At 37.4% G+C, this 22,598-nt stretch overlaps 1 protein-coding gene across 1 annotated transcript; it reads left to right on the top strand.

Annotated features, from left to right (window-relative positions):
* The first annotated feature begins 112 nt into the window (after positions 1-112).
* APPL1 (adaptor protein, phosphotyrosine interacting with PH domain and leucine zipper 1) lies at positions 113-21,439 on the top strand. The gene is made up of 22 exons (XM_056501563.1): positions 113-231; positions 4,376-4,474; positions 4,938-4,997; positions 5,714-5,785; positions 6,546-6,633; positions 8,208-8,249; positions 9,021-9,079; positions 9,518-9,664; positions 11,072-11,154; positions 11,257-11,415; positions 12,166-12,354; positions 12,831-12,873; positions 13,497-13,553; positions 14,082-14,173; positions 14,737-14,919; positions 17,335-17,384; positions 17,791-17,965; positions 18,068-18,104; positions 19,416-19,562; positions 19,798-19,848; positions 20,202-20,291; positions 20,496-21,439. The coding sequence occupies exons 1-22, from the start codon at positions 178-180 to the stop codon at positions 20,643-20,645; spliced, it is 2,127 nt and encodes a 708-aa protein (XP_056357538.1). The 5' UTR covers positions 113-177; the 3' UTR covers positions 20,646-21,439.
* Positions 21,440-22,598: the final 1,159 nt, after the last annotated feature.

The following is a 22,598-nucleotide window of genomic DNA, read 5'->3' as shown; positions in this document are numbered from 1 at the left end:
GCGAACGGGCGGGGCCGCCAGCCAATGGCAGCCGGGCAGAGGGGGCGGGCGGGCCAATGGGGAAGCCGCGGAGGGGGCGGGACGTCCGGAGCGCGGCGGGCGGGGCGGGCGCGGGTCGGGTTCGGCCGGGCCGGCGCGGGGGGAGCGGAGCCGCGGGGGCTCAGCGCGGCCGCCGCCATGCCCGGCATCGACAAACTGCCCATCGAGGAGACGCTGGAGGACAGTCCGCAGGTGAGACAGCCTCGGCGGAGACTGCAGCAGGCCCAGCCCCCTGCTCGCCGGGCCCAGCGCTGCTTCCCTGTCGCTCGCGGCCCCGGGAGAGCCGCGGCGGTGGCCGTAAGGGTGGGGGACGCTGCCTGCACGGCCCCGCGGCGCTCCGACAGTCTCGGCTCGGGCTTTCCGGCCCGGCCGTGCCCTGCGAACGCCCGGCCGGAGCTCCGCGGCGCCGCCGCCGCTGCCGGCAGTGCTGCGGGCCGGGAGGGGGCCGCGGCTCGGGCCCGGCGCTGCGGGCGCTGCGGCAGCTCCGTCAGGGCACCTCGTGACCGCAAAACCCGTGTTGCCTTCTCAAAACGATTTTTCCTCTTTGTTTTTCACAAAGGTGCATTAAGGTTCGATAGACCCGTATGAAAAGCAGGTGCTGGGTGAGGTTGGTGCGAAGAGTAGGTGGGAGGCACATGGTGCCCGGAGGCCTCTCCTTGCTCCCGTTCTTCTTTTGCGTTGCTGCTGCCTGATCTGTGTCAGCGATGCTCTGTAGTGCACTGGAGTTTCTTTCCGAAGTAGCAAATGCTTTATTCAATTGCTCTGGTTTCTCTTGCTGGCAGTAGCAACAGCAAGTCCTTGAACTGTGCTTCTTAGATGTGGACAAGAAGTTTGCAATGTATTTGCTTTTATGGCAGCCTTTTGAATTAAGATGCTTGTTTTCATGCATGGTTTACGTAGTGAGCAGGATGTCCTACATTGCAATAGCCTGTGCGTTGGTAGTTTTAATTCCTTGGTCATAGGAAGATAAACTTTCACTTGTTGAAAGGGGCAATTTGGCGCCTAAAAAACCAGTCATTTTAAGAATTCTATATCAAATGGATGGACTTCTTAAGAAAGGCAAGAGAAGGCCATGCAGAAAAGCAATCATTGCTTTCCAAAGGACAGTGCCCCAAATAGATCAAATGCTGGATGTGAGATGAGATCTGGCCTCTAATGTGAGTTCTGGTCCAGAGGCCAAACCTGCTGTCATCTCATGAAGAGGAAAGCATTTTTAAAGTCTTATAATAATACTGATTTTAAAATTATTTCTTGGAAGTCTGTTCTTAGAATAAGGAAGTCAGAGCTATTTGTATTTATAGGAAATGTCAAATGCAACATGAACTTAGGATGATCTGAGGATATTTGGGAAGCACATAAAAAAATGCAACTTATTGGAATTTTAATTCTAGAATCTTCCATGTGAGGTTTTTTGTTTACAGGCAAGCAAAGCCTAATTCATCTCAATGTGTTTGAGATGCTTAAGTAATTGGATTTGCCAATATCGTCTTCTGTTTTAGGTAGAAAATTTCCATCTTTCAATCAATTTAATATTTCAGGTGAATTCTGGGAACCAGTTTTTGTAGTAAGAACTCAGTGGTTTTCTGTTAGTTTAGTCCATTTGTTACATTACTTAATTTCTGTTACTTGAAATCAATGCAGTGGAAATGGCAACAAATGTTGCTTGGAAAAGCAGAACCCTCTGTTAGGAATTTTCATGACTTTGATACATTGATGCTGGAATATTGAAAAGCTCATCAGCCCGGGTCATTGTGTAGTGCTGCACTGTGGCCTGGAGTTCGTGTTTTACACACTGACTGTAGATATATAAACATCATATCAAACTTATTCTGTGTCTGAGGGAAGGAAAGGCTTTTGAAAAATGTCCAAACCATTCATTTCCTGTTGTCCTAGGATAAAAATCTAACCACTGTGCTTGTCAGGCCTAAACCAAACTCCAAGTTTACCTAGTCTTTTGCTATGCAAAACACTGCAATTTACGTATTAACTTAGGACATATATTACACACATACTCACTGTGTATTTAGAGAGAGTTTCTGCTCACAGTCATTTGCATTCTTGGCACAAAAAGCCAAGAGACTGGTAGCACAGGCTCTGTCTCCTGTCACTTGCAGTGCCCTCCATCTGATGGCATAGAAGGCTTAACGCTGATTTCTAACCGGGGGTTTCTTCTTGCAGCCTCTCCCTGGTCCTTTCCTGTTTGCTTGCTCACAATCATGGGTAGAAAGAATCCTAAAGAACATGCAAAATGATGCAGAGTTTTATTAAAAACATAAGTAAGCAATTGCTCCAATTTTCTGCTAAGCAGAACTCTGCCGTAACTTATTTACAGTTTCAGGTTAATTTTCCATCAGTATGATATTATTTTGACAGCTAAACATCAATAACTGACATTTTAAAAATAAAACATAGACTTTTCTTTTCCAATGTTCAGTTTTAAAAGTAAGTGTAATCCAGAAACCATATTTAGTACTCTCTTAAAATTACAAGCTGAGGTTTAAAGGTCATGAGTATGTAATTCATTGGTTATGGCACCATCTAATTTTTTCTTTTGCATTCTTCCGTGTGTGTCTAATGGACGAATCAAGGCTGTTAGGTAGACACATGTTGCCACACCTGGCAAAGATTTGAGTTCTCCACCTCCTTCCACTTGTTTTATAAACTAGAAACAGCATTAAAGCTATTTATTGTGTTGATTATGCTGTTTGATTGTAATTTTTAATATTTAAATATCTTTTAGACATTATATAGCATGACAGTAGTTGTGATACAGCCAGGCATCTAATGCAATTTAGATGAAAGCATTTTACATCAAAAGAATTGTTAAATAATTTAATTTGTATTGGTTTAATATGTATTCTTTGATTATCATTAAAAGCAAAAAATCAGAAATAGCTGAAAAACACCTTTATGCTTCAAAGAGAAGATGGATAAAGACTTCAGTAATTTTAAGACAGCCTAGGAAAAACTAAAAAATAGAATTTCCAATTTCAAGTGTTTACCAATCAAAGTTTGGGGAAAAAAACAATTATGTGCTTATGATTCTTTCAGTGTTCTGTCTGGACATTAATTTTTGTGTAAACCTAGAAACAAAGCATGGTCCTTTTGCAGAAACATTGCTCAAGTATTTTCTTTGTGGCTTTTGAAAGCATTGCTCTTATTTCTACAACCAAGCATCCCAACCAGTGTTTTCAGAAAAGCCAGTGTAGCCTGTGCAGAGTTTCTGGTACATCCTCTGCTTTTCCCCCTTGGGGATTTTTTGTCTTGGTGGAAGGAAGCTACTCAAAAATCCTCATGGTGAGGAATAACCTTACTTCCAAGTGCAAAAAGGATGCAAGAACATGCAGTCAGCATCTCATTTAAGCTTGCAGGCAAATTACACCTGAGCAACCTGATTGCCTTCTTATCGAGTCAGTCATTTGGGCAGAAGGGAGAGCAGGGGATGTCAGTCACCCTGACTTAGGCAAGGATTCTGACATGGTCTGGCAACATTCTTCTTGCCAAAAGGGAGAGGTATGGACTGACCTGAGTGGAAAAACTGGCTGGATAGTTGGGCTTACAGAAGGAGCATTTTAGTCTAATAGGTGGCCAATTATAAAAGAGGTTGATTTTTGAAGTGGATGTTGTTAAGCACCATGAGTGATGCAGGCAGTGCAGTTGGACACAGGAATCATCAGGCTTATGGGTGACACCAGCTAAAAAACAGACAGACTGACAGGCTGGGGTGAGGACACAAGGACAGATCTTTTCACTGGCTTTCAGTGGTGAGAAGCATGTATGTTGAGGACAATCAGACACAGGTTGCATTGTTAGTTTTGGTTTGGTGCAGTTCCTCAACCTTTTGATCAGAGAATTGATGGTTATTCCACAGATAAATTATAGGTCCAAACACAACCAGCAATTGCCTGTGTTCAGGTTGGACAATATGGGACAGTCACAGCCTTTATTTGGATCTCACTGCAGAGGAAACGTGTGTACCTGGCAAGCTGTTTAATACCAGTAATCTTTACCCTACTCCTTAGGGATGTACCATAGGGAGCCCTGTAGTTGCCCACAGTTTCAGCATTTAACAGTTGTCCATCTCCCTTAGCCCTTTCCTTTCTGAAAGCGTATTAACCTGGAGAGAGGCTGACAGCAGGAGTAAAGGCTGAGCTTGGATATTTTTAAGATTCTTTGGCATGCAACAGGTAGCATTCCTTTAAAGAGTATTGGAAGGTTTATAAAATTTTCAGTAATGAAACTTGAAATAATGGTGTTTAAGTCTGAAATTCCATTATATTTAAATTCTTCTCTTCTAACTTTTCATGTTCCTGTTTTGGCTGTTTGATTGTTACAGACCCGCTCTTTGCTGGGAGTATTTGAAGAAGATGCTGCTGCAATATCCAATTACATCAATCAATTGTTTCAAGCCATGCACAGAATATATGATGCTCAGGTAGTGTTAATAAAATTCTTGAATGCATTATAAAGCTTTGGAGCCAGATTTCGTATTTCTTGGTTTTTTTGACATTATGATGAGCAATATGCTTTTCTTTAACTTCCATATTCTTTAAACGTAGAAGTGAAATAAAGTAAGAATGCTAGGGAGTGGTAAAGACTAAATTCTTGTGATTCTTTTTGCAACAGAATTTCTTATGACAAGTGCTCCAAGTAACTCCAGTGTATTTCCCAAGTATTTCTAAAATGTTGTACACACTAGAATGATCTATGTGTATAGTAGTCTGTATCAAGTGGGAGGTTATTTTTTTACCCACAATATATTGCTGTTTCACTCATCTAGAAATAGCTTCACTTTTATGCCAGAATCTATTTTCTATGTTTTTCTAAACATTTGAGATTTATATATACTTTAACTGTTAGACTTGTTATTGATTTTCACGTTTCCTTTTTTTAATCAGAATGAATTAAGTGCAGCAACTCATCTGACTTCAAAGCTTCTGAAGGAATATGAGAAACAGGTACTGGATAAATCATGTTGTCTGTGTGTGGCCAGGACTGTGTATTTTTGTAGTCTTTTATCTCCCTCAGCACAGTGTAGAATATATTTAGGTTTGGTCCAGATAAAATTAACTGCTGTGGTTGGTGGTTCAAATTGTTGCCAGAAGAATCTACTGTCTTTATTGTAGTTCTTCCAACCAAACCAGAATCAAGTTCCTCTTACCATGAAAGATATTAATAGCTTCTGAAATATTTTACTTTTGGATTAGTTTTTTGAGAATTGCTTAGGGCAATTCTGTTTTGTTTTTACTTTATAAACCTATTTACCCTTAAGTGCTTAAATATCAATAGCCACAAAGAGAACAGATTGCATTGCAATCTCCACATTACAACCATCATTTACTCAGTGAGCATAATTCCATCTCTGAAAGCACAGACTGTGGAATCCATAACTTTCTTCCCTTCTAACCTGTAATATGAAAGGCTCTCTGTTTGTAGCTTTGGTGCTGGGTCCCCTTTTCTAAAGGTAAAAATGTTAAAAACAAAAATTTGCTTCTTTTAAGAGGCTGCTGCTCCCTATTCTCCTTTTCCACCTAATGAGGTGAACTGCTTCAGTGTATCTTAACTGTGTAATATTTTAAAATAATAGGATACTTGATATACTCAGAGATGATTAATCCGGTTTTGTGAATGGCAGAAAAGACTGCAAACAGTATAACTCTTTGTGCCTTTTCAGCGTTTTCCGCTCGGGGGAGATGATGAAGTCATGACTTCCACTCTGCAGCAATTTGCAAAAGTGATTGATGAGGTAAGTGCTTGTATATGCTTTGCTAATGCTGTCAGGTACAGACTTTAACTGCCTAATTACTCCTTTTTTAAACCAGGAAGTACAGAAATGGCATTAATTTGTCAACAAGGTAACAATTAATGGTGTATTGCAGCATCTATTTAAAGTTATGTAACCTTAAGATAAAGAATGAATTCACCAAAATGAGGATATACTGCTGAGAAAAAAATGTGGTTTAATTACTAGAGATAGAGCCAAAACCATTACACAGTGGTAGATTGCAACTATGTATATGAGGGTATCTGTGTTGCCTAATTTCGGGTACCTGACTATCAGAGGACCCTCCTGCTGTCTCTATTAGGTCACACAACTGAGCACCATTAAGAGCTGAATCAGGACTTTTGCTGTGATTCCTCTCCTCACTTAAACAGCATTTTAGGAGGAGGATCCCATTTTGCTTTACCTCTGTGAGCTGTGAAAGATGGGCTATGACATAGCTAGAGAGAAACTGGAGAAATAAACTGACTAGTCAGGATGAATGAGGCTGATTTTGGATCCAGTAACTTGGAAGTTCAGACAGAAACTAAACTCTAAAGGTTTTCTGTAGAAAGCTGATGATAAGATATGGAACCTAGAAAGAAGTAGCAGCAAAAAAAAGGAACATGCAAAAATGTGTTTGAGTTGTACATGTCATCTTCGAGTGACATTGATGTCCACCTATTGTGATTTGATTTGGTCTCAGCACTGCTTTCTTAAGATTTTCTTCTTTTGTCTTTTTCAGCTCAGCTCTTGCCATGCAGTACTTTCAACTCAGCTTGCAGATGCAATGATGTTTCCTATTACCCAGTTTAAAGAAAGGGATCTAAAAGGTAGAGAATTTGACCAAATACTGTTTTTTATCAATAGCAGCAACAATAAAAACATAGGATTTGATATTCATAGCTCTTGTTTCACTAAATAAAATACACCAATTATTTTTTTAGCTCTCAAAAGTATGCATCTCCCTATTTTAAAAGAAAAGTAAGTTATTTCTATTCATGAGTGTATTACAGTTGAACTTAACATTATTATTGTTTCAACAAAAATTTACTTCTATTAGGGAAGCACTTATCATCTATTCAAGACGAACAATTAGCAGCTACTCAAGAATGTTAGGAAAGAATAATTTTCAGATAATTTGCATTTTCAGGAAAGATTTGTATATCAGATCATAACATCAATGTAATTGCTGGACTAAGCTCAAAAGGCAAAGTGCCAAAGTTGTAGTACTTACTATATTAAGATTTAGTAATGTGGTTATTCGACCCTGCTGGTAGTACAGGTGGCTGCTTATGTGTATACATAAAGTGCTTCCAGCTTCTTATTTTTGTAATAATTGTTCCTGGTTTAAAATAACATATAATGTGTAATTAGAGCACATGTACATTACAGACTGCTGTGGCAAATGGGCTTCCAGGTAGAAATTATAAGAGTTAAACCTCGAGTAACTTAAATATCCCTATTGTGAACATTCTAGAGTGGGTATATCTAAGATATAAATATCTGAAGTCTAAAGTGAACTAAAAATTACAAGTCTTCATAAGTCTTCTAACTCTTCACAAATCTTGGAAAATACTTCTTTGGCAATAATTCACAGCAAAATTAAGGATTGAAAAGATTATGGTTTGTTAGGGGCTTTTTTTGAGCAAAGGATCATGACTATCCCAAGGCTGATATTACTTTTCAGGACCTGAAAAATCTCCTGTAGTATTCACTAAAGAGGCATCCCTGAGGCAATAATCACAAATTAAATTTTCTCACTGGAAGATTTAGCCACCAGCTGTTGTAGTTTGTAATGACCCTACACTTCTTCACTGACTTCATAGGCACTTCCTGGACAGTTTTCTTGTATTTGCTTTACCATAAAGTTGCCCATGGCTCTTTGCTGGTTTGTATTGTAATATGGCACAAACCACAACCAAGACCAGAACAGGTGTAAGGTATTGTGCTGGTTCCAGTTCCTGACACAGTGAGACAATAACCAGCTGGAACTTGGCTGATTGTAGCTAGGAGGAGTCCCAGTGTGTTCTGGGCTTTGGTACTTCCCATGTCCTGTGCTTCCATTTTCCCAGCTCAAACCAGAACCCAGATTGGAACTACAGGTGATACATTTGTATTGATGATGACTTTCAAAGACTTTTGAAAAAGAAATTCCTCCTTACAGTATTACAGTACTGTTTTTTATTTTTTTTTTTTTTTTTTTCAATTGGTAAGCACAGAATCGATCCTCAGGCCCCAGGTAGGAGCAGACTTGCCTGGCCATGTAGTGCCTGTGCTGGTAGCTCAGTATGGTACAAGGAGTTACCTGCAATTGCTCTGTAGTGGAACATTACATGAGAAACTGTAATACATGACTGTTACATTAATAACAACTGATTTAAATTGTGATATGTTGTTTTTTTAGAGATATTAACTCTGAAAGAAGTTTTCCAAATTGCAAGCAATGGTAAGTGTGAAGTACTTAATATTATCAATATTACAAGACAACAGTATTATTGTCGATTATTATTTGTACTTAACTATTGGAGTTAAGCCTATAGTGTTCAAGTAACTAATTAAGGTGTAATTATTCTGAGTGATACTTAGGCACTCAACTTTCCCTGGTTCACTTGTAAATCCCTGCTGTGTGTTCTGAAGCATTAAGGCAAATTGAAAGGGTTTTTTTACAGCACCTTAAGTGTATATATGATTATGCTACCAAAATTACAAAAAGAGTAAGATGCTAGCTTGCTTCTTAAAGTAAGTTTTTTCAATTAAAAAATTTACCTTCCTAAAGTGAATTTCATGGTTCTCTTTCCTATTTTCAGAAGTTATTTTTTTAGCTGCCTCTAATATATCCATGTAGAGAACTTACTATTTAAATAAGATTCTATTTCTCAGTGAAAATTGTTTCATTTTTTTGAAAGCAAAAAAGGTTAGATACAGGTTTTCATAATGTGAGGTTTCTCTACTTTATGTACAGTTCTTCTTTGAAAAATACTTGATGTTTAGGAACCTTGTAACAATTTGTCAACGTTTGCATCTCGTTAGAATTTTTCTTCAGCCCAAGTATTTGTTGCAGTGAAGGGATTATAAACAGACAAGAACAATTCCTCAAGGTGTTAATATGACAAAACTTTGCATTCAGCTATGTAACACTGATTTAAAAGGTTTTCTACGCTGTTTCATAAGTCATTAATTTATGAAAGTAATCATAAATTCTCTCTTGATTGCTTAGACCATGATGCTGCCATTACCAGATACAGTCGGTTGTCAAAAAGAAAGGAAAATGAAAAGGTTTGTAAAACAAAATCTTAATATAAAGATTTTTAGAGAAGATAAATAATTTTCATCTTATATCTATTTATGATGGAACACAGTGTATGGCAGGTTCTGTGTGGCATTTGATAGTTTGTTTTAGCAGTCTAGACAGAAAAGCAGGTTTCACCCATACATGACTGTCCTGTAACACTGATAGTACTTTAGGAATAATATTGTGATATCATATTCAGTTTGTTTTTGTGAAGAAATAACCACACTTTCCAGGTAAAAATAATGCTGTATTTGTTTTTCACTATGTCATGTTTAAATTAGAGAAGCAGAATTGCAAAACAAAATATGTAGAAGCTGGTGATAGAGGGTAGAACATGACTGTGGCTGTCCAGAAGGCATGTGATCAATGTCAAGTCTCGAACATTCTTTTTTTTTCCCCTCCCCTTGTCTGTGTCTCTTCAGATCAAAGCTGAAGTTACAGAAGATGTATATACTTCAAGGAAAAAACAGCATCAGACTATGATGCATTATTTCTGTGCATTAAATACTCTCCAGTACAAAAAGAAAATTTCTCTGCTAGAACCCTTGCTAGGATACATGCAAGCTCAGGTAATTTCAGATTCTGAAAGCTGTAGGTCTGAAAGAAGATGTATAAGTACTTCATGAAGTTTGATGTACATAAATCCATTGCAAGCCCTCTTCTGCAGTCCAAGGAAGGAAATGGAGAAAAAGACCCCACCCATCCACTTCTCTGAGTTTCTACAGCTGCTGCCCTGATGTTGCCATCAGTTAGCACTGCTCATTGCCCACTCACTGCAGGAGTCTCTTCATGAGATGCTCTCACTGCCATCAGAGTGTCTCTTAGCAAAGTCTTGGTGACAAATATAATGGTTAATTTTCACTCAAAACCCAGCTGGCTAGATTTGATGTAATGCCTAGATTTTCACTGCTGGGCACTTGATTCCATGAAATGGAAGAGCTAATCAGCTCTTCATGCTTTCATGCAAATCCACAAAGAAGTTAACCTTCTTGGCAAGTAACATGGAGACAGTTAAACTCATTTCAGAACAGCTGCCATAGGAATGAGATAATCATCAAAGGCCACATAACTACTGTATTCAGTCAAGGCTGTGGAAGAGCCAGAATGCTAAAAAACATTGGTTTGGTTTTGATTAATAAGTTCATGACTGGTTTACTTGAGGATGGGTGCAACAGAAAATACAACCGTCATAAAGATATTTGGACAGACTTAATTTGTATTTTTGGAAGTATGTCATTAAGCATGGGCTTTGGGGTTTTTTTTGCAAGTCAAGCTTTCCAGCATCTGGCACTGCTACAGTGACCTGAGTAGAAATTAACTTCTACATGCTGTCTGAAAGCTTTCCAAAGGCAAGAACTCTTGCTTTCTTTCAAAACTTTGCAGCTTGTATGTAAGACCAAGTTCTGCATGTTTTGTGCAGTAAAGTAAGTGCTACCTGTTGCTGAGGTGGAGCTTTCTGCTGAATCTAAGAAACGGAAGGGCAGGGCCATGTACTGGGGCTTCCTGTTCTGAGATTTCTCACAGCTAACCTCAACTTAGCTGTGACAGATTTTCTGTCCCGCTATGGAGTACCCTGTGCTTAAAATCCATATTGCTGTTAGTTCCCTATGTATGGCCCTGGACAAATCCTCTCATTCTCTCTTATGATCCCCAAAAAAGAACAGTGAGCAGAATGGTGGGCTTGAAAAAGGACAGAGAGACCTTGGGAGTTTTTCCAGGGCAGTTCCTGTGTTTCTATATTTCCTCCAGGCAGCTTTGTTCATGTCCTTGTGATCACAAATCCCACTGCAGTGCCAGCAGCAGCCTTCACCTGCAGCCACAAACACACATTCTGCTGCTTTTTGTAAGAGGCTTTGGTGGGAATGAGGGATGAAAACAGACTTCTCTGAGAAACTTTAACCTATGACTTCATCTGTTCATTGTTAATGTAGTTCTATTAATCACTAAAATCTCCCTTTTCCTCCTTTTTTTTAAAGATAAGCTTTTTTAAAATGGGTTCAGAAAATCTTACAGAGCAACTGGAAGAATTTTTGACCAATATTGGCACAAGTGTACAAAAGTAAGTTGGCTTCGCTGAATTTTGAACTTGTATCAAGATTATTTTTTCTGTTTCTACTTATTAATAAATTATCTTTGTTAACAGCACTTTTTTTAATCTTAGTGTTCGCAGGGAAATGGATTGTGAAGTAGAAAACATGCAACAAACAATAGAGGACTTGGAAGTAGCCAGTGATCCACTGTATTTGCCTGATCCTGATCCTACAAAATTTCCTGCTCATAGGAATCTAACACGGAAGGCTGGCTATCTCAATGCAAGAAAGTAAGAGTAACTTGTTATTTAAAAATTCCAGAGTATTTAATTTTGGGAAAGGAAAGCTAAAGAAGATGAAATTTATTTTAGGTGTTAGCTGTGCTGATTTTAGAAATTTAGTTGAATAAGTCACATAAGAGCTATTCTGTTTCTTTCTTTGGACTTATTCACCTAATTAGTATTAAATTCATTTGCTACATTGACATAATGTCATTCAAAGTATGCAAAGTATAATTATCCTGATTTTGGTGGAATTTTGCCTGAATTTTCACAGTGTGTTAAAAAAGGCTTGAGAGTGTAATTTTTCTGTATCCTACCTGGGAAGTAACAAGATTCCATCTATCCGGATTATTCTGGAAATGTCTGTTAAAGCTTTGGGATTCAAGTTACTAATAAAACATCATAATTTTGATCTAAACAAGGCAAAACACTGTTAACCAAAATACCTTTGGAAAGAGCTTCTGGATTCCATGCAGCAGTAGCTCGTTGTCCACAGGAGGGAGCTATGACTCTAAAGAAGTCCAACAGCTGTTTTTCAGAGCTGTTAAAAATAAGTTGTAACATTTAGATTTTTTAACTGTAATTTATATAATAAGCTCAAAGGAATTAAAAAAAGAAGTTGATTACAACAACAGGTGAAGTAAAATACTTACTGCATGAGGCATGAATTTCTGTATTAGAACACAATTGCAGCAGCTAATATTATAGTGTTTCTGAGCAGAAAGGGAGGCTAACTGAGGACTTCTTTTTATCTCTTAGTAAGACAGGGCTGGTGTCTTCCAGTTGGGAGAGACAGTTTTACTTCACTCAAGGTGGAAATCTGATGAGCCAGGCAAGAGGTGACGTGGCTGGGGGACTTGTCATGGACATAGACAATTGCTCTGTCATGGCTGTGGACTGTGAGGACAGAAGATACTGTTTTCAGATAACGTCTTTTGATGGCAAGAAGTGAGTGGTCTTACGTTGCTGTTTCTTGTAAGAAATACTGAACTCACTAATTAGAAACAGAGAGATGGTCTGCCTTTGGCCAGATGTTAGCTTGATATATTTTGTGCATATTTAGAAGCAAAATCTGGGATGTCCTTTTAACTGTGTTAAGTGGATTTTTGTTTATAAACTCTAATGTAGCTGAGTAGTATTTCAGAATAAGAGTATGGTAATCAGTTGACAATCACGTATTGTTGCATTTTCTGAATACTTAAGTATTGCATGGACACAGAATTGTGGTGCTCTTTTGTTTCCTGTTGAAAGGAAAGCATAGATTCCTTCCCATCCTAATTAAGTGTTGACTGCACTAAGCACAATCTTCAGCCTTTCATAACTTGTTGTTCAGTGTGTAAATATGAAAAAATAATTTCTTGACTGACTGTATTTGTGAGCCATTTTAAATACACAAAACTGTGTTTTCCATTTTCCTCTTTCAGGTCTTCAATCTTACAGGCAGAAAGTAAAAAAGATTATGAAGAGGTAAGCTTATAGGAGGTGTGCATGGAGGCTAGTGATTTTCTGCTGCACAGAAAGAATACTTTCCTAACCATAGCTGGATACTGCATATTTTTTCTGTTTCTACTTATTAATAAATTGTCTTTGTTAGTAACACCTTGTTTATTTATCTTAGTGTTCCTGTTAGTTTCCTCCTTGAGATAAAAGTAGAAAAGCCAAGAACAGGAGCAAATGGTTTTTCCAGGAAGCAGATTCTAGCTTGCAGATGTAAGAAATGAGCAAATTCCACAAAAGCCAAACTGAATTTTTATAATGTCTTGAGGAAACAATGTCATCTGCAGCACAGAATAAAGAACAGAGAATCCTGATGAGGTTTTTAAAAAATTCCTTAGAATTGTGAGTTAAGCTTTCTTTAGTTGAGTTTTAATATGACTAAAATAATTTTTGTGAATAATATCTGAAAGTGCAAGGTGCAGTCTGCCGGTGGCAGTGAATTTAATGACAAGCTGGATGTGCAGAATATTTGGCACCCTGAATGTACAAAGAAAGTAGAAAAAGTGCTGAAACTAGCAACTCAGATATTCAATCAAGTTTGTTTAGAAAACATGGAAAATTAATTTGTTTTCTTTTTTCTTCCTCTTTTTCAGTGGATATGCACCATAAACAACATATCTAAGCAGATATATCTAAGTGAAAATCCCGAGGTAATTTTACTAAAATGTATAGTTATCAGTAATATGTTAACACTTATATTTATAGAATAAATTTACATTGATGCAAACTTACTTAATGATTTTTGCCTATTAAATTAGGGGATTGGCCCAATCAAAACTGTTTTATAATAGAGCATGTATCTCTATATCAAGTGTGTCTTCATGGGTGTTAGCTCACAGTTGAGGGCTGCATTTCTCAAATAAGATTTTTCTTTTGGTTTTCCTGGCTACATTTGCTTATTTTGCCAGAATTATCACTGGAACTTTTCTCTATTGCTGCCTTTTATTAGCATTGGCAGTTTTGTAAGGCAAACATACTCATTTGAATTGGGAAAGTTAACATCAGGATATGTGTTTGAAGTTAGAAGAAAATGCTGCAGGCATGCTGGAAAAAAATGTGAGAATGCAAGATTCTCATGAAGAGTTGAGTTTATAACATCTCCCAGTTGCATATAAATCACATCTGAAAGTTTATTTTGCGAAGACTGTTTTCAGTATTTTTTCCCATCTCTGCTGCAGGAAATTGCTGCCCGTGTGAACCAGTCAGCTCTGGAGGCTGTCACTCCCTCCCCTTCCTTTCAGCAGAGGCACGAGAGTATGAGGCCAGCTGTGTAAGTGAACTAACCAGAGGCCATCTGAGGTGTACTTAGAAAAACAAAATCCTGGGTAAAGTTCCAGGGGGAAAAAATAGCCTATAGAGGTTTCTGTGGTCAGAACTAAATCTTTGATGGATCAGAGGAAAATTTCCTGAACACACCTCTCACTGCTGAAGCACTGTTGAGCATCCATTGTTACAAGTAATCCCAATGCCAGCTGGTGGACACTTTGGTTGGTTTCATCATAACTGTTCTGTTGTATGATTTCATGATGAGATTTTTCTTCATGTGTCCAACTCCTGGAAGCATTCCTCAGACTGTATTATACTTAATATGTGATTATATATTGATGTTAAAACAATCTGATGCAATTATTAATGGAGGCAGTAACTTTAACTTAAATTTGATTAGGTACATGGATTTGTTTGCTATACCCCAATCTTCAGTCTTTAGTTTTTGTTTTGTTTTACATCTAAGCTCTGGAATATTGTATTGGTTAATTAAACCCTATGGTTTAATTCATTATCAAGCAAGCTGAGCTCACATAGTCTAACTTTGCCATTTTGATTTTGTTGTAGACAATCTCGTCCTCCTGCAGCTCGTACCAGCAGCACAGGGTCACTGGGATCTGACTCAACAGCTCTCTCAGCACTTTCCTTGGATTCCCTCGTTGCCCCTGACACTCCCATCCAATTTGACATAATATCTCCAGTCAGTGAAGATCTGCCTGGCCAAGCAAAATCATCAGGGCAATCGGGCAGGTAGGAAATGTGGAGAGAAGGGGAAAAAATCCCTAAATTAATGTTACTAATTAAAAAAAAAAAAACCAAACAAGAAAACCACATTTAAGATGCAGCTCCAGCACACACATTGCCTTTTCCCTGACTGATGTCACAAATTTTGCAGTGGCCAGTGAAGCAAAACAATTTGTTAAACTGTTGAATGGAATTGTAAAAAAAAGGCTTAATTACATCACTAGAGTCAAGGTGTAGTTTTCTATTTTGCAGCAGCTTTTCTTGTTTTAATAGCCAATGCTTTTATTTATTGATTTATTTTAAACTTTTGGTTTCACAAAGTATTTTCCTTTCCTATTGCTTGCTCACCCAGCAGCTTGGGTTATTTCCTCTTGGAAACTCAAGAGAAATTTGGTAGCCCTAACTCCAGGTGATGATGGCATACGATGACTCCTCTTAAGCTGAAAGGTGAGTGAAAATGGTCTAGGCTTCTAGAGTAATTTCACATACAGACAAGTTAAAATCATATAAGAGTTCATCCAAAACGTAAAAACGTTTTCTCCTACTTGTTATTATATTTGAGTGGGAGATGTGCTAAAAACCAAAGACTTGTAAATCATCACTGCATTTCTAGAGCTATATCTATTGAATTCAGATATTAAGAAAATGTAGTTGCAGAACCAGCAAAAACAGCCAAAGATATGAAAACTAATTTGTGACACTTTTCACAAAAATGTGTTATATCCCCCTGCCTCTAGGAAAACACTTGAATTTTGAATTGCATCTCACAGATGTAAGAATTGAAATTATATATACACAACTATTTTTTTTCCTTTTTTCAACAATTTGTTTTTTTGTTGTTTGGTATAGCAGGATAAGCAGGTGGCCTACTAGATACTTCAGATTACACTGATTTTAAAATAGACTTGAACTGTATTGCAGGAAGTGGAAAGTTTAAGACTGAATTAAGTCTGAATTCCTGTTACAGTAGCCTGGTCTAGCTCAGTTGGTCAGAGCAAGGTGCCAGTAACACCAAGGCTGTGGATTCAATCCCTGTATGGGCGATTCACTGGAGAGTTGGACTCAATGATCCTTGGGGGTCCCTTCCAACTCAGAATATTCTGTGATGTCATCAGTTTTAATTCTAGACTAGAAAATAGTATTTTTCATAGCAGAAGTTACAGAGTTGAGCTCTGTATTTTCAGTTAACCATTACCTTCAATAAAGAAATGCAGTGTTTGTACAGATAGGTAATATGTTTGTTATTAAGAAAGTACTTTTCTTGGTTTCCGATACTGATGACATATATTTAAATTTTATTTTTGCCTTTTGAGAGATCTGTGAGATTTTGCTTTTACTGTTCCAGTTTAATATGAAACGACAAGAAAAGTTCTGAGCAATAGAAGATGCTAGTAGAAAGAATTTCCTTTTACTGTCATTACAGAGGTCAGCATTTAATGGATGGTTCTTGATTGAGTCCATGTTATCTAAACATTGTAGCAATGCCATCTTGGCTTCAATTTAGAAAAATTTTATTACTTTAAACCAGACATCAGTTAGTTAAAACACTTCTGATAATTGATAAAATAAACTGGCAGTCAGTATGTGTGACTGAACAGTATTTTTCTCATAGTTCTGAAATTTGCTTTTAGAACACTAACTCTCAAGGTGACACTTTCACTAATCCCATAATAAACCTAATTTGAACTATATTGAGCCCTTGCCAATAGCTTTTCAGCTACCAATCAGCCACAGAGAACAGGTAATTTCCTCTACAATTTTAAATAAAGTATCCGCGTTTCCTGTGCTCATTCCTTTACTGTTTTTGAAAAATGCAGACTTGGAAGCCTAGAGTATTTTCACTTTTCTCTGTAACTGATAGTAATTCTGTCTCTGAGAGCCAGAAATAGCCACATTTCTCTTGACCCTCTAGGAGTAAAACCCCAGTGATGTTTTGAAAAAGCTGCATTTGAAGCAAACCCAGGGCTTCTCTTGAGTAAGTAATTCAGCACCTTGACAGTGATGAGAAGTGGGTGCTCCTGTGGAGTACTGAAAAGGTCTGGCTTTTGGCTGTGCTTCCTGAGGCTGTTTTGTGAAATTTCATCCCCTAAAACTACACCTTTTCAAATATTATCAGAGTTTTGATTTGGGCTTAATTCAAATATACATAAAAAAAAAAAAAAAAGTGAGCAAAACTTTCCATGGCAGCAATAGGACAATAATATCTGGTGTTTTCCCATAATGTGAGTCCTCAAATACAGCAAATTATGTGTCACTCCTGGTAAAATTGCTTCTCCTTATGATTCATGATACATTATTCCTCCAGATTACAAATTTGTGAACTCATTATATGTTGGTATTTGACACAGCATGAGACTACTGCACTATCCATGCACGGTTCCTGAAATCTGACTCCTGTTTAATGTTTTCATTTTTTAATAGACGCACAAATCCTTTTGGTGAATCTGGAGGCTCAAAACCTGAAACAGAAGGTAAAACAAAAGTTTCATTTCAGTGCAAAATAAAAATAAATTTTGACAATTACAGTTCTGTTTTAATCTCTAGTGTCTCTCTTCTAATTTAACACCATTTTAAAAATGCTTAGTTACATTGCAAGGTATTTGATAAGTCAAGTTAAATCTGTCTGAAAATCTACTGTAAAAATGATTCATTGCATCTTTGGTATTTATTAACCAAATGAAAAGATGTGTGATGTGCTGTGTAGTAACTGCACCTCTAATTGCTAAAGTAGGAGCCATCTCTTTCCAAGTTAGGAGGACTTTGGAGTTTTCCTGACTGCAGCCAACTTTGATTTTGAATGGAAAAACCAAAATTGAGTTTGGCTTTTTTGTTTTTTTGGTTTTTTGGGTTTTTTTAAATAATTTTCTTTGTTCTTAGATTCAATTCTTCATCAGTTATTTATTGTAAGATTTCTTGGCTCTATGGAAGTGAAGTCTGATGAAAGCCCAGATGTTGTTTATGAAACAATGCGTCAAATACTCGCAGCTCGTGCCATCCATAACGTTTTCAGGATGACAGAATCACACTTGTTAGTCACTTGTGACTGTTTAAAGTAAGTTTGTTTCTGACTTCTACTGATGTTTATTTACAGAATTATCTTCTTTCACTTTGGTAAAATTTACTTTCTGGTTTGTCTTTAAAAACAAATTTTTAGGTTAATTGATCCACAGACACAAGTTACAAGACTACGAGTAAGTAACTTTCCATTTTAAGATAAATACCCAGCAATGTCATTCTTTTACTTTTTAAAGTAAAATATTATTTTTAGATGATAGCAAAAATCAGTGATAGCATGATATTTCAGCCAAATTTCCAGTTCAGACATTTAGATGCAAATCAGGTTTAGGGGAGTGATTTCAATAAGTCATATTGGCTTTTGAGACTCCCTTCCCCCTGTGATCTGAGAGGGTAGAATAGTAAAGAGAGAACAGTAATGATGGAATCACATTAATTCTCAAGTCCAAGAGGCTTTGTTTGCTTTTTGGTTTCTCTGTTTTGTTTTGGGGTTTTGTATTTAATACAAAATTGCCTTGAGGGTATTCAATGGTTTCTGATTTCTTGTTTTTCTTCTTACTTACTCCTTTCAAGTGTATTTTTTTTATAAAGATCTTGTTAGGCTATCAAATAAGACCAATTTAATTCTTTCATAATAGCAGTCTTTATTTTTCATACTTCAAAACTACTGCCTTTTTCCTTTTTTATGCACAATTAATGGTCTGTCATCTAATTTTTTTTGTGTTTTTAAAAACACTGGTTTTTGGAGGCTCTGAATTGCTTTCCTTTTCATAAAAGAAAATTTTGAGCATATCTTGATATTTAAAGTTTGACATTAGGTTCAAAATGCTCCAAAGCTGTCACCTTTTACAGGTGGGGTACATCAACTGAGTGTGTCCCATATGCTAAATGCAAACATCTAATCCTAGGAAAAACTCATCCTGTTAGTTTATAGCAGCTGTGGTAGGGACTCTGAGAATTTTTAAGTTTGTTTGAAACTTAAAAAGATAATTTGAAGTCCAGCCTCTTTTAGGGATGAGAATGGAAAACAGTTTTCTTGTAACAAACTAATGAGAGTATGTGATTTGTATGAGTTGGGGTTTTTTTTCCTTGCTTATTTAATTAAGAGAGCTGAACTAATTGCAGTGAAGGTTTTTGAGAAGTAGTGCCTTTACATGGAACTAAATATTGAAAGCTTAGTCACAAATGTAACTGTAATGAATGATTAAAACAAAATAAAACAGGAGTATATCCACTTTTAGGAAGATGACAGACTCACACAGCAAATGTGGTCCCTTTTTCTTACCTGGAGTGTGCTTTTTGACATTTGCTTGTCTTTGAAATAATTTAGTCCTTGCTGTCTAATCTGTTTGTGTTTCGTAATTACATTTGGTCAGGTAACTTCTTGTGCTGTGTTTGTTCATTAATTAACGTGCAGTGTATTGAAACCTTGTGTGGCAAGTATTTGGAATCAGTTTTAATCTTTCCATATCTGATCCTTTTGGCAGTTTCCTTTGCCCAATGTAGTGCTGTATGCTACACACCAGGAGAATAAGCGTCTGTTTGGATTTGTGCTTAGAACCTCAGGAGGGAGAGTGGAGAGCCGCCAGACTTCCATCTGCTATATATTTGAATCAAATAATGAAGGGGAAAAGGTATTGGTGATGGTTGTGACTTGTATTAGTTGTGAATATGGATTCCAAGATGCTAGATCCATTCAAGGTGTCTAAGGCATTTTTTATGAAAATATTTTTTATATTTTTTACTGAAAAAGTTAAACCTGTCATTTTAAGTGCCTGAAAATGCTTTAATGTGCTGTTGTATCTAATTTGGGATGCTGGCTTAAATTTAAAGGCATTTTTAATTGTTTCCTATCTATTTTGTATTTAGATTTGTGACTCTGTTGGACTGGCCAAACAGATAGCTTTTCATGCAGAACTGGTAAGACTCTTTTTGGGGCAAAGGATGCTTGGGAATGGAAGGAAGGGTATACTTAATATGTATAATAGATTGCATTCTGCAAGATGCTTCTAGATGCAGCAATACCATTGTGTATTTTAAGGGATTTTTTTTTCCTATAATTTAAATTCACATGAAAAGACTGACCAATATCTACTGTGTAACAATATTCAATATAGGATTAATTTTGCTACTTTTAACAACCATACCAGTCCTTCAAAAGCAGAATAATTAAAGCAGTGATGTCACAGACTTGAGCAAGCTCATATCAATCAGTGGTGTCTCAAACGTCTCAAGCTGTTGTTACTGACTTTATTTACATTTTTGCCCTTTAGGATCGAAAAGCCTCAGAAAAGCAGAAAGAAATAGACAGAGTCAAAGAGAAACAGCAAAAAGAACTGAATAAACAAAAGCAAATTGAGAAGGTACCTTTCGTCATTATTTCTTAATATTAGTTTTTTTCTACTTACTTTCTTTTGCAGTTTTGTCCAAAGCTGTCCAGTCCAAAGCTGTCCACTGATAGTATTGAGAGATCATTTAGAAATTGTAATAATGGTATCCTGTGTCTATTGCAGATGGCTTTGAGGGTAATACTCTTTTTTTGATTTCCAACCCCCTTCCCAACGTAGGACTTGGAGGAGCAGAGCCGGTTGATAGCAGCTTCCAGCAGATCCAACCAGAGCAGCACGGAAGGACAGTTTGTAGTCCTTAGCAGCAGTCAGTCAGAAGACAGTGATTTAGGAGAAGATGGAAAGAAGAAGAGAGAATCTGAAGCCTAACATTGCCTGCTTCATTAAAATTGGAATCATGAATATATCTGGTGAAATGGCACAAGTTCTACAAGAGGTGAAATGTAGGTGGAGGGTCTGTCGTGTTATAGAAAAGACTTCACAATGTATAGACCCTATTACGCCTTGACTTTTCTTTCTCAGTCAAATGATTTCCATTTCCTGTCAGTATAATTTCTCTTGTATGCCAGATGAAGCATGGTGATGCTGCCATGTTTATTACAAATACATGTTTTCTCAAGGCTTCTCTGCAGTATGGAAAAAAATGTGGGGGTTTTCCCCACTTTTTGTTCAACTGACTGCTTTGGAAGGAAAACTGAAAAGTCATTGGCTTTCACAGTACCACTGAAATTTGTTCTTTACACTGCAGTATGGAGAACACCTTGCTGGAAACAAAAGTGGATGTCCAAATAAGACAGTGCTAAGCTTTACCCAGTTTGTTGCACATACCTGTTCTTAGATATAGGAAGAAGAATCCCCATTAACATCAGTGAGATGTGCAATAGTTCTAAACAAAAGGATCTTTTTTGTTTCATTTTGCACATTATGATACTGTCCCGATTTTTTTTTCTTTTTTTGTGAATACAACACCAAAATCTTCTTTTAACAGGAGAAAAAGATACTGTCTGACCTAGATAAGCACTGATGAGATGCAATTGAATTTTGCTGCATATGGAAAAGCATTCTTCATCAAATTATAAGAGTAATGTATATAGCCTTGTAGCACAAGTGCCATGTTCTTGGATTTTGCCCAGTACTTGGAATAAAAAGCTGTAAACCTTTGAGTTCATTTTTATAAAACATGCTTAGAGTTGCAGGAATATATTGAATTCCGTCATATGAAAAATCTTCTGCATATGTAAATGCCTTGCTGCTAGTACACTAGATCAGTTGAGGCTCTTTAGTCTTTCTATGATTTTGCAAACAGAATTTACCAGTTTTGAAGTAAGAGATGACACTAATCCTACATCCTGGAGTCAATTCTGGAAATCATTTTCAAAGTGTCTGTTTACAGCTTGTAATCTGCACTCCATATTCCATACCCTGTGTAATATTTATTTTGTATAGTATTAGATGTGCATTCACTTTTTGATCCAGAAGAGAAATCTTGTTTGAAGAGAAATATTTATTTTTGCACTAATTCCTATAAATATTAAAATCCAGAGGAACAGAAGATAGCTCTCTAATAGTGGCATGAAAATAAGAGATATGTAGAGAGAAAAGAATATACTTATATATTCCAGTTATATTATAACAGTTATGAGTGATTTACAGTTCATTGCAGGGCATTTCTGGTGTTCAGGAATGGAAGCAATTTTCAGAGTATCTCCTTGGCAGCTGGTGGTGGCCCAGCCCTTCCTAGTTGGAGTTGCTCAGTGCTGATAAAATAAGTGAGCAATCTCAGGTCGTGTCTTCTGGATGGCTGTAGGTGCACAGAGGGCTCTGCTAACTCAGGGGAGTGCCCTGCATTGCCTAAGCTGGCAGCCTCCTCCTGCCCTTGTGCTGGAAATGTGACTGGGTGTGCAGGAGTTGGTGGCTTCAGCTCCTGTGACAGGAGAGAAGGGCAGCAGTGCCTTGAGCAGCCACCAAAGGGCTCTGCCTTGAAAAAGGAGTGGGGGGAGCTTGAGGAACAGGGAGCTGCCAGGTTCTCTTCCTTAGTTAGTTACCAGGTCCTGTTCCAGTACATTATTCATCCCCAGAGTAGCCAGTCACTTGTAGAAATACCTGCTTTTGCTGTTGCCCAGTTAGGTTACATAGTATTGCCCTGTGGCTGGATTTGGCTGGCACAGTGCCACATGGACCACAGCAAACTGAGGCTTATTTTAAAAGACAGTGGCATTTTTATTTCATATCTAGGCTTCCATTCTCAGCTCCCATTTTTAAGAGACTATTTTTATTATTGTCAACAAAAATGTACAGAGAGGCACCAAATCCAATTTTTTT

The sequence above is a fragment of the Oenanthe melanoleuca genome, chromosome 12, assembly GCF_029582105.1.
Source record: "Oenanthe melanoleuca isolate GR-GAL-2019-014 chromosome 12, OMel1.0, whole genome shotgun sequence".
Lineage (NCBI taxonomy): Eukaryota > Metazoa > Chordata > Aves > Passeriformes > Muscicapidae > Oenanthe > Oenanthe melanoleuca.
Note: the sequence above shows the minus strand (reverse complement) of the source record. Positions and strands in the feature narration are given on the sequence as shown.